The sequence below is a fragment of the Triticum dicoccoides genome, chromosome 7A (assembly GCF_002162155.2).
Source record: "Triticum dicoccoides isolate Atlit2015 ecotype Zavitan chromosome 7A, WEW_v2.0, whole genome shotgun sequence".
Taxonomy (NCBI): Eukaryota; Viridiplantae; Streptophyta; class Magnoliopsida; order Poales; family Poaceae; genus Triticum; species Triticum dicoccoides.
Genome location: NC_041392.1, coordinates 27,250,951 through 27,263,641, shown reverse-complemented (window position 1 = coordinate 27,263,641; position 12,691 = coordinate 27,250,951). Strand labels below are relative to the sequence as shown.

Sequence of the window (12,691 nt, the reverse complement as noted above, 5' to 3'; positions counted from 1 at the left end):
AGGAGTCTTGAAGCACTTTCGAAGCTGAGAGACATGGAACACGTCATGAACATTTGCAAAGTTTGAAGGAAGCTCGAGTTGATAGGCGAGGTCGCCTCTCTTGCTGACAATTTTGAAAGGTCCCACGTATCTAGGGGCAAGCTTCCCTTTGATACCGAAGTGACGAGTACCTTTCATAGGAGAGACGCCGAGGTAAACATGATCTCCGATCTCGAAAGCCAAATCATGGTGCTTACTATCATAGTAACTCTTCTGACGGGATTGGGCTGCTTTGAGGTTATCACGAATGACTTTGCACATTTCTTTTGCTTCTGTGATTAAGTCATTACCCAGCAGCTGACGTTCACCGGTTTCAGACCAGTTGAGAGGGGTACGACACTTCCTGCCATATAGAATTTCAAATGGGGCCTTGCCCGAACTTGCTTGAAAACTGTTGTTGTAGGAGAATTCAGCATAAGAAAGACAATCCTCCCACTACATGCCGAAGGAGATCACACAAGCCCTGAGCATATCTTCAAGAATCTGGTTGACACGCTCGACTTGACCGCTTGTTTGAGGGTGGAAAGCTGTGCTGAAGCGAATGTTCGTGCCCATGGCCTTCTGAAAAGAATCCCAAAACTTGGAGGTAAAGATGCTGCCACGGTCTGAAGAGATCACCTGTGGGATACCGTGCAGAGAGACAATTCAGGAGGTATAGAGTTCCGCCAATTGAGCTGCAGTGATCGACTCTTTGATAGGCAGAAAGTGAGCCACTTTGGTGAGTTTATCGATGACAACGAATATAGCATCATTGCCACGCTTGGACTTTGGAAACCCAGTCACGAAGTCCATTTCAATGTGGTCAAACTTCCATTCTGGAATGGCAAGAGGTTGGAGGAGACCAGCTGGCCTTTGGTGTTCTGCCTTCACTCTTCTGCAGACATCACATTCATTCACGAATTGAGCAATCTCGCGCTTCATTCGAGTCCACCAATAAGCTTGCTTAAGGTCCTGATACATCTTCGTGCTCCCAGGGTGGATGGAGAGGAGAGAATTGTGTGCATCATTCATGATCACTTTACGAAGTTCACCTTTGGGTACAACAATTCGATCCCGAAGAAGAGAGTGTCCTTGTCATCAAGGCGGTAGCACTTGCACTTGGGTTGACTCTTGGCAATCCCAATCTTCACCTTTTTCACCATAGCATCAAGAAGCTGGGCTTGGCGAATCTGGTCTTCCAAGGTACGAGAGACTTGAAGGTTGGCGAGGAAACCTTGAGGAACAATTTGCAGATTAAGTTTGCGGAAAGCTTCACAAAGCTCGGGTTGATATGGCTTAAGAATCAGACTGTTGCAATAAGCTTTCCTGCTCAAAGTGTCAGCAATCACATTGGCCTTGCCTGGAGTATACTCGATACTCGGATTATACTCTTGAATCATTTCGACCCATCGAGTTTGCCTGAGGTTGAGATTAGGCTGAGTGAAGATGTACTTGAGACTCTTGTGATCAGTGAAAATGTCCACTTTTCTTCCCAATAGAAGATGTCTCCAAGTCAAAAGAGCATGCACAACTGCCGCCAACTCGAGATCATGAGTGGGATAGTTCTTCTCATTAGGCTTCAACTGGCGAGATGTATAAGCAACAACTTTCTTCTCTTGCATCAAAACTGTGCCAAGACCTTGGAGAGAGGCATCACAAAAGACCTCGTACGGTTTGGATTCATCAGGCGGAGTCTGAACTGGAGCAGTGATCAATTTCTCTTTCAAGGTGTTGAAAGCAATATCACACTCCTAAGACCAAACGTACTTGACGTGCTTGTGAAGAAGATTTGAGAGAGGCTTCGCGATCTTAGAAAAGTTTTCAACGAATCTTCGGCAATAGCTTGCGAGACCGAGGAAACTGCGGAGTTGCTTCACGTTCTGAGTAGGTTCCCAATTCACAATTGCAGACACCTTCTCAGGATTCATGGCAATGCCCTTAGTAGAGATGATATGACCAAGATAAAGAACCTCATCGAGCCAAAATTCGCAATTGGAGAACTTGGCGTAGAACTGATGTTCCCTGAGCTTATCGAGTACCAAACGCAAGTGTTTGGCATGATCTTCCTTGTCCTTTGAGAAAACCAGAATGTCGTCGAGATAGACCAAAACGAAGTCATTGGTGTAGGCGTCGAAGATGAAGTTCATCATGCGAGAGAACGTCGAAGGAGCGTTGACGAGGCCAAAAGACATGACAGTGTATTCATATGAACCAAAGCTTGTCCTGAAAGCCGTCTTGGGAATATCTTGCTCACGGATTCGAATCTGATGATAACCCATACGGAGATCAAGCTTGGAGAATACTTGAGCACCTTTGAGTTGTTCGAACAGCTCATTGATGTTGGGAAGTGGGTATTTGTTCTTTATGGTCTTCTTGTTCAATGGACGGTAATCAACACAAAGTCGGTCCGTTCCATCCTTCTTCTTCACAAAAAGAACACCACAACCCCACGGAGAAGAACTAGGCCAGATGAGACCCATTCTCTCTTGCTCATCGAGTTGCTTCTTCAGCTCCTTCAACTCTTCAGGTTCGAGCTTGTAAGGACGCTTGCACACAGGTTCCGGGCCAGGCTCAAGATCAATAACGAATTCAACTGGCCGGTGCGGAGGCATTCCTGGGAGCTCTTCTGGAAAGACGTCTTGATATTCACAAACGACTGGAATTTGCGAGATAGCATCCAGTTCACCCTTCTCATTGAGAGAAAACAGACGGATGGTATCATCACGAGCGGCAAAGACAATTACATCCTCAGACAATTGAGTCAATTGAATCTGCCTGGCTGCATAATCAAGCTGAGCCTTGTGCTTAGAAAGCCAATCCATTCCGAGAATAAGATCAATATCCGAGTCACCAAGAACCGTTGGAGAAGCCAGAAACTTGTAGTCACCCAAAGTGATAGTAACATCCGGAACGATGGAGTTAGCATGCATGCGCTTACCAGGAGAGACAACTGCTAAAGGACTAGGCAAGACTTGTGAAACCAATTCATGCCTAGATGTAAACGGTCTTGAGATGAAACAATGCGATGCACCAGTGTCAAAAAGAACTTTAGCTGGAATATCATTAACAGGAAGGTTACCCATGATCACATCTGATGAGTCCTCTGCCTGAGCTGCATTCATCAAGTTGACCTTGGCGTGCTTGGGGTTATGCTTGACCACAGCTGTACTTGCCGATCTCACAGGAGGAGGAGGAGGAAGACGCCTCTGGTTGAAATACTTGTTGGCATAGTGACCCTTTTCTTGGCACTTGTTGCACGTGACCTCTGAAAGCGGACGGTGGTACAGAGCACTCGATCTTGGAGGTTGAGACAAAGTCTTGTTCTGAAAGCCAGGGTTGGGTGGGTGGGAAGAACCACTGCCACCTTTGCTCTTCTGCTGATACGGCTGACGGAACGGAGGAGGAGGAAGCCAATACTTCTGTTGCTTGGCCACTTGAGTAGAGGAAGAAGGAGTAGCATCTCTGACTCGCTTCTTGGAAGCATCACACCTCAACTGAGCAGCCTCTTGCTTCAGTGCCATGTTGTAGAACTCATCGTATCTCAAGGGCTCAAAGAGGACAAGAGCGAGCTGAATTTCTTCTCTGAGACCACCCCTGAACTGGTATATCATGCTCTTCACATCAGGTACGTCATGCTTAGCAAAGCGGGCGAGCCTCTGGAACAACTTGTTGTAGTCATAGACAGACAAAGAGCCTTGCTTCAAGTTGCGGAATTCCTGACGCTTACTTTCAACCACACTTTGAGGGATGTGACGAGCTCGGAAATCTTGACGGAATTCATCCCAAGTGATCACACGTCCACCTCTGGAGTCCTTGTACTGCTGGAACCATTCTGCAGCTTGATCTTTGAGTTGGAAGGAAGCGAACTTGACGAAATCTTCAGGCCTGACGTTGCTGCACTCAAAATGCTTACACAGATCCACAAGCCAATTGTCAGCATCGGTTGCCTCAACACAATTGCTGAATGTCTTTGGCCCATTAGCAAGGAACTGGTTCACTGTAGCAAAGTGATTCTGATTGTTGCCTTGATTCCCTTGGCTGCCTTGATTGCGCTCTTGGAAAATTTGCATGATCAACTGTGTGTTTGCATTGGTTGCGGCCATCACAGCTTGCCATGCCTCCGGAGGAGGTGGAGGTGGTGGCGGATCTTGATTTTGATTCTGACTGGTGCTCTTAGCGGGAGCCATCCTGAAGAGGTTGACCACCGTTAGCACATAGACAGATAAGTGAAGCTGAAACCAACGGAATGAAAATTGCAACATAAAGTCTTCACATCCGAACAAAATGAACGAATGCATTCCTCTTGAAGTGGTCACATATCCATAAATTGAGAAGCCATGTTGAATTAAGGTAGATAAATAAATCAACAAGGTACAGCTCAAGAACGAATAATCGGTAAGAAATCGCGATCTCAAACCAATATCCGTGGAAGAAGAACTAGAGCTACAAGAATTCCCACCTATGAAACTCCCGAACCTTTCTGGTTATGCAATCAGGTGTTGGGGATACAGGGGAAGCATAATATCTCACCCAAACCAGCAAATCCTACATCCAGCTGTATCCATCCTTCAACACATAACCAAGAAACCTTCGGAAACCATCTACCTCAACCTTCGAAAAGCATCCGTTATACAAGTTATGGTGATACTCCAGAATTGCAACGATAAAATTCTGATGACAACACCTCAGAGCTCAACTCCCCGGGACACTTCCACTAAACCCCTGACAGGAGGCACCAAGACAATGTTCTCATCATAAAACCATCGGAACGATTCCAAGATACCCGCGTGATCCTAAATTTTTTTTAGTGAAATTTGAGAAGAGAAGAGTCAAAACTCTACATCAGGATGCCTTACCAGAGCGACGAGGAGACTGGGAAGTAAAAAGAATTCCTAAACTCTCCGATATATAATTCCTAAATGACTCAAAACATTTTTCTAGACACAACTCGGCTGCTAAAAATGATCAAGCAATGGGGCTCCTAAGGTCGGGGAAGGCTCTGATTACCAACTTGTAACACCCTCGATGCGACTATATCTCCCACGTGTCGAGGTACGACTTAGAGGCATAATCGCATTGAAGGCATATGTCGCAAGTCAGACAATCATCACAAACATCCCATGTGATATAGATAATGATAAGGGATAACATAGTTGGCTTACACTCGCCACGTCAATCAAGTACATAAATAACATACATCATGCAAACACTCATGGCCCGACTACGGCGCCAAAATGAAAGATAACCCAACAAGCGACATGTTCCCGATCACCCCCAACAGGGCACCACTACTGATCATCAGGAAAGGAAACATAGTAACGCTGAGAGTCCTCGTCGAACTCCCACTTGAGCTCGTACGCGTCACCTGGAGCGGAATCACCTGGACCTGCATCTGGTGTAATAGTAATCTGTGAGCCACAGGGACTCAGCAATCTCGCACCCTCGCGATCAAGACTATTTAAGCTTAAATAGGTAGGGGTAGGGTGAATATAAGTGGAGCTGCAGCAAGCGGCTAGCATATGTGGTGGCTAACTTATCCGCAAAAGAGAGCGAGAAGAGGAGGCAAAGCGCGAGCGAGAAACTAGAGAGCAACCTGCGCAAACATTACTCCAACACTGTATCCACTTCCCAGACTCCGCCGAGAAGAGGCCATCACGGTAACACACTCAGTTGATTCATTTTAATGAAGTTAAGGTTCAAGTTATCTACAACCGAACATTAACAAATTCCCATCTGCCCATAACCGCGGGCACGGCTTTCGAAAGTTCAATCCCTGCAGGGGAGTCCCAACTTAGCCCATGACAAACTCTCACGGTCAACGAAGGAATAGACCTCCTCCCAAGACGTTTCGATCAGACTCGGTATCTCGGTTCTTCAAGACACTTTGACAGGTTAAAACTAATCCAGCAACACCGCCCGAATGTGCCGACAAATCCCGATAGGAGCTGCACATATCTCTTTCTCAGGGCACACTCAGATTGTCCTAGGTACGGGTAGGCCAGCCCAGAGTTGCCCCTGGTGGCCACCGGCAGCTGACAGGTGGACCAACACTCAGAGGAGCACTGGCCCGGGGGGGTTTAAATAAGATGACCCTTGGGCGCCGGAAACCCAAGGGAAAAGAGGCTAGGTGGCAAATGGTAAAACCAAGGTTGGGCATTGCTGGAAAAGCTTTAATCAAGGCGAACTATCAAGGGGTTCCCATTATAACCCAACCGCGTAAGGAACGCAAAATCCGGGAACATAACACCGATATGACGGAAACTAGGGCGGCAAGAGTGGAACAAAACACTAGGCGAGAGGCCGAGCCTTCCACCCTTTACCAAGTATATATATGCATTAAGATAACAAGATAATATGATGATATCCCAACAAGTAAATAAACGTTCCAACAAGGAACGGCCTCCAATCTTCACCTGCAACTAGCAACGCTATAAGAGGGGCTGAGCAAAGCGGTAACATAGCCAATCAATGGTTTGCTAGGACATGGTGGGTTAGAGGTTTGACATGGCAATCTGGGAGGCTGACAAGCAAAAGGTAGGCATCGTAGCATTGGCATAGCAAAAGAGCGAGCAAACTAGCATAGCGAAGATAGTAGTGATTTCGAGGGTACGATCATCTTGCCTGCAAAGCTGTCAGAGTTGACTGAATCCTTGAAAGAAAACTCAACGGGCTCCTCGTTAGCGAACTCGTCTCCCGGCTCTACCCAAACAAGACAAACAAGCAACAAGGACACAATCAACCACGTGCAAGGATCAATCAATAAGATGCAATGATGATATGCTATGCGGGATGCGATGCGGGATGCAAAATGCAAGATATGACAGGAAATGCATGAACCTGGCCTAAACATGGAAATCGAAGTGTGCCACTGGAAAGATGAGATGAAATCGCTTGAAAATGACATAAAGAACGCCGGAATCGGAGTTACGGTTTGGAAATGGCAAGCGATTCAAAATTGGCACCGATCTGCGATTTACAACAAGTAGGCATCTAAATGCAATGAGATGACCATGCTACAGCACTCAAACATGGCAACAAAATACATGGCAGGGATGCATTCAAGATGCTTAACAAAAGTCTAGCACTGAGCCACGGCCAATTCATCCATTAACCGGTTCAAACAAGCATGGCAAAAATGCAAATGGTAAACAGATCTCAGACTTAGTGAAATTAACACTTGTCTGAAATTTCAGACCAAGTAGCGCTGTTCGGAGCAACAAAATAACATGCTACAGGACCTGTACATTACAAAGTAAAACATGGCATGGAGCTACTCAAATAGCTTAACAAAAGTCCCTTAGTGACCTTGAGCCAAAAGGGATTAGAAAATATACTAACAAGCACATGAACATAGCAAAAACATAATCAGTTTTCAGACAGTGACAACTGGCACATGCTGAAACATAACTCAAATAGGCATGTTTACGAGCTTGATGCACTCACCACGGTGCAAGTCATGGCAAGACAAGCATACATCCATCAAAAAGGCACAAAATGCAAGCTAGACATGGCAAGAACAATGGCATAGGATGCACGGATCAACTACAACATCACCGGCAAAATTGCAAACAAGTTGAATATCTACCCAGATTCACAACGAAGCAAAAGTAGAGCTCGATTGACTCAAGCTAGGGTGCTCCATAATTGCAAACAAAGACATGGATGGATAGAGCACTACAAGATTAACAAAACTCCTTTACTGATCATCCTTAAAAGAGGCACGGATCACTAGGAAACAACATGAACATGTGGCATCATGAGATAAACGATCCCAGGACTTGGTGAAATTACTAAGTCCCTGAAAACAGAGTTACCGAGTGCACCACTTTGCAAGCTTGCACTAGTCACCACACACATCACAAAAATACATGGGTTGCACCTCTGGAAAGATGACAAAACCCTTAACAAAACATATGTAGAGCATCAGGGCATCTCATGCACACAACAATCATGGCAAAAATGACAAATGTCTAAGATGGAGTAGCAGATCTGACAATTAACTCAAGTAGCCCTCTTCTAACAACATTTCGGGCATCAAGATGAGCTCAAATGAAAATGATGCAATGGAATGAAATGATGTACTCTCCGAGTTGAACATTTTGATATGCTATATGCATGAATCGGAGCTACGGATGCAAAATTACGGGGCCTCGAACATGGGCACTTGAATCTGCAATTTCGGGAGTTAGTAAAAAAAAACACCACCTAGGGTTACTGTTGACGGATCCCAGATCTGGCTCACATCATTGTTCACGGCGGCACGCACTGTAGCAAGTCGAGGACGAGGTCGCCGGACTTGGCAGGGTCTTCGTCGGAGATCGCGGGGATGACGGCGGAGGGCTGCGGGGTCCCGGACTTGACGGCGCCGACGGCTTGGAGACCTCGGGCGGCGCGGGCGAGGCCGGACCCGGGCGGCGCGGAGGACTCCGGCCACCGGAGCGGCGGGGCAGACGAGGTGGAGCGGCGGAGGCGGCGGGGCGCGGCGCCGGCTGCGGGGAAGAGGAGGCGGGCGGCTGCGCGGCAGATCTGGGCCGCGGGGGCCCCGGATGGGCCTCACGGGCCTCGGCGGCGGTGGCGGGGGCGCGCCACGTGGCAGCTTGCCACTGGTGCGGGCGGGCGGCGGACGGAGTGTCCGGCGCGGGCGAACAATGTCCGGCGCGTCGGAGGGGATTTTTAGGGTTTCAGAGGTAGGAGGAGATCCGAAAATTGGGGGAACTTTAAATAGGCACAGGAAGAGCTAGGAGAGTCCAAATGAGGTGCGGTTTTCGGCCACGCGATCGTGATCGAACACTCTAGATCATGAAGCAGAGTTAGGTGGGTTTTGGGCCAAATTGGAGGGGTGTTGGGCTGCAACACACACGAGGCCTTTTCGTTCCCTCGGTTGACCGTTGGAGTATCAAACGAAGTCCAAATGATACGAAACTTGACAGGCGGTCTACCGGTAGTAAACCAAGGTCGCTTGGCAAGTCTCGGTCCAATCCGGAAATGTTTAATCCCCACACACGAAAGAAAGCTAGAAATGACCACCGGAGGAGAACGAAGCGCCGGAATGCAAAACGGACAACGGGGAAAATGCTCGAGTGCATGAGACGAACACGTATGCAAATGCAATGCACATGATGGCATGATATGAGATGCATGACAACGAAAACAACACACGAAGACAAAGACTCGAACCCGAGAAAATAAATATAACTTAACGCCGGAAACAGCAAGAGTTGGAGTACAAATTGGAAAAGTTATATCCGGGGTGTTACACAAACCCCCTGGGTACAAGACGGCCGACCAGCTCCAGCAGATAGCCAAAACAACGGTTCCTAACAAGCTGGACCCTGTGGTGGCTCTTGCACATGAGATTGACAATCTCAGAGAAGTATGGCATGCTGCACCGGCTGTAAGCTTTAGTTGCAATCTCATCAACGGTGGCCTTTGTTGTGGTTGGGTCAATCCTTGCTCTCTGCTGCAAAAATATATAGAAGGTAAAAAGGTGTATGAATTTATTTGAGCTGGAAAACTATAAAAAAATGGAACCCCAACTGATGAAAAAAAAGAAAAAGTAGTGATGTACCTTCTTTTTTCGTTCCAAAAGAGCTTCCCGTCGTTCTTTCCTTTGAGCACTCTTACTCAGCTGGCGGAAGGAAAAACAAAAAAAATCCATTAGGTTGGGGCAAGAAAAAAAAAGGCAACAATTCATGCATTATCTATTTTTTAAACAATAAAAACAAGAGAAAAGAAAAGTGAATATTTATAGATAAAGTGATACACACCGAAGTCAGAACTTCTTCATACAGCAAACCCTCTGATGATTCAGTGTCAGTGATCTCGACATCATAGCCTCTCTCTTCTAAATCAGTATCTTCAACACACTTATCTCTGCCTTCTTCATTTCTATCACTCCCAGGTTTCCCTCCTTCAACTTCAAAAATTGTACCTGTGTGCGGCTGTATTAAAAAAATGCATATGATACATTAGTGTTGCAAGTAACTTCTATCTCTTGGAACATACTCTAGGCCAAAAAATATAAACAGCAAATACAACACACATATGTTCCAGGTAACTTCCTTCTCTGCTCATGCTTACAGAAAAACAAAAGCAGTAGACATTGTAAGCATACAAAGGGTGGTTGCATTTAACATACCACATTGTTTAAGCAATCTCTTGTTAAGTCTTTAGACTCCTTCATATGATCCTGTCTGAAAAAAAATGATGATGAGATTCAAAAAAAAAACTGTGCAAACAAGAAGGGGTTAAATCAAAAACACAGAAAAAAGACCGAGTACATACAGTTTTAAGCTGTTGACCTAACCCTTCTTTCAAGGAGGACTCGGTTTTAGTTTCAATCCCGCGTTCAATCTACATGCAGGCATCCATCACACTACTGATAAAAAAAGAGGCACTAATCTATCTAAATATATATCGCAAAAGTGGATTAACACAGAAACAAAAAAGGAAGACAAAAATACCACTGGATACCCTCTCAAATTTTACTGTGGCAGTGAGCTAAGAAAAAAAGAAAAACTGCACAAAAATCATTCAATAAAGTTATGCATCAGAGAGTGTTGTGTCGATCTTGAATCTAAATTCAGATAAGGGGAAATCAAACACAAAGATTGAGATCATTTCAGTTAGTAGGGCGGGCTTGAGATAAGATGCTGCTTAGTGAGATGCAGGAGGCCCAAGACAAAAAAATCCATATAAAAAGAATCTGGGAGTGTTTCTTTTACTAGTTACGAGTACATTAACAAATCCCAAACGTGCTTTGCTTTGGGCTTGCTTCATCTTAGCCGGCAGCTTTGGGATGATGATAGTTTCGATGTTGGCAATATTATGAGATGCCCTAATTAGCCGTGATGAATAGCGGCAATCTCCTATCTCCAGAGAGACAGAAGGTAGTTGACTAGAAAAAAGGGTAAAAACTATCAACTACAGTGGGATTAAAAAACACTTGTGAATGATGTTGTTTCCCTTCCTGCACTAGTCTCTGAAGATAACAAAATCACCAAAAGCCTCCAGGGATAATACAAAAATTTGATTAGAAGACATGTAACGTATCTTCAGAAACCAGCGAGAGAAAATGAAAAAGCATGTCTCACCCTCGACTTGAGTGATAGAACGGAGTCTGGCTAGAAACGGCCAGCAAATCAACTATGACATACTATCTCTTCAGTACAAAGACATTTTTAGATTAAAATAGTACTATGTATAACCCCACACTGGCGCAGCCTGATGTATAACACCACACTGGCCCCAAAAAATCAATTATCTCAGTATGCCGAATGCCTCAGAAAAATCCAAACAAGCATTGGCAATGCTCGGTGCAAGCAGGCAACTGAGCAGACATCAGTAACAACTAAGTACGAGTACATCACAGCAGAATTCAAAAATAGTTACCTTCGAAAAAAATACGAGGTCGAGCTAAAACAAAAGCACTAATTTGCTCCCCTCAGATTCGTGATTCGCCCCAATAAAAAAGCAGAAAAAAATACTTGTAACTAGTGAGGATGGTTAATCCGTTCACATATTTCTCCTTGTAACTAGTAAAAGGAAACACTCCCAGATTTCCTTATGGAAAATGTAAAACATCAATTGTCTATTTTTGGTAGTTCAGACAAACAAAACCAAAAATAGGCACTACAAATGCAACATTTCATGAGTTGGAGACAGGAAGCCAAAAAGCGGGACAGCTTTGGGAAAAATATATGTGGAAAAATTGATGTTGATATGATTAAGAGATGCTGTATTTAGTTGTGACGATCAGCAGCAAAATCTTCCTACCTCGAGAAGACACAGAAGGTAACTAAAATCCATCAACTACAGTGTTTAAATAACTAACAGTTGCAGATCACTTGCACGGGAGTATTACAGCAAGGCTGACCACTTACAAGCATGTTGCTTAAGAAATTAAGACATATCTACTAACAATGAACTTGCATACTTCTAAAATTCACAACCACAGAATGTCTATTGACAGTGAACAGAATTAGACTGACGCTCTCATGGAGCACAGAAAAATTCGGACGTAGTCCTACCAAGTTCCCCATCCCGCTGACCGGGCGCGGCGCTGGCTGGGGTGGCGCCGGAGAATGAGGGAGAAGACGGACGCGCTGCCCCTTCCCCCTTCTCGTCGGGCAGCACCACCGGCACCCACCATCTGACGGACCACCACGCCAGTTACCCATCCCGCTGCCCGAAAACACACCAAAAATTCCTCTTCCGGACTTGCAATTTCTTCTCGGAATCGTGATTCTCAACAATTATGAACCCTAGACTACAGAAAAATTGACACCCGCAGCTCGGTTTCACCTCGATAGGGGAAAAGGGGTCGTAGCTCAGCTCACCTCATCAGCAGGGCACGAGGACTCTGGAGGGGCGCCCGGATCGCCGAGCATCTCCTCACGGGCGTCACCGAGCATCTCGTCGCCGTTCCGACCAAGCAAAAACAGTGTACTTGTGAAAAGAATGTTTGTAAAAGGACATGCAACTAGGCCCCATGTCTCTCGACGCCGCCCCCTTCGACAAAACAAAAGCCCCCCTAGTTGCTACCAATCTAGAAGACATGCAGTTGCGTGCCTACTATGGGACATGCAACTAGGTCCCATGTCTCTCGACGCCGCACCCTCCGACAAAACAAATCCCACCCGCTAGTTGCGAGCAAAACTAGAAGATATGTCAT

At 45.7% G+C, this 12,691-nt stretch overlaps 1 protein-coding gene across 5 annotated transcripts in view; it reads right to left on the bottom strand.

The window, feature by feature from the left end:
- Positions 1 to 9,240: 9,240 nt before the first annotated feature.
- Positions 9,241 to 12,691, bottom strand: part of LOC119328594 — a 6,474-nt gene continuing 3,023 nt past the window's right edge. The window contains exons 1-6 of one of the 5 annotated variants that reach the window (XM_037601581.1): positions 12,357 to 12,681; positions 10,303 to 10,371; positions 10,157 to 10,211; positions 9,786 to 9,959; positions 9,587 to 9,646; positions 9,241 to 9,478 (exon numbers count right to left, since the gene is read on the bottom strand). In XM_037601581.1, the coding sequence (XP_037457478.1) occupies positions 9,272 to 9,478; positions 9,587 to 9,646; positions 9,786 to 9,959; positions 10,157 to 10,201 (486 nt within the window). In that variant the 5' untranslated portion in view covers positions 10,202 to 10,211; positions 10,303 to 10,371; positions 12,357 to 12,681 and the 3' untranslated portion in view covers positions 9,241 to 9,271. Of the gene's footprint in view, positions 9,479 to 9,586; positions 9,647 to 9,785; positions 9,960 to 10,156; positions 10,212 to 10,302; positions 12,682 to 12,691 lie in introns of those variants that run through there. The other 4 variants (XM_037601579.1, XM_037601583.1, XM_037601580.1 and 1 more) reach the window with 4 other exon arrangements.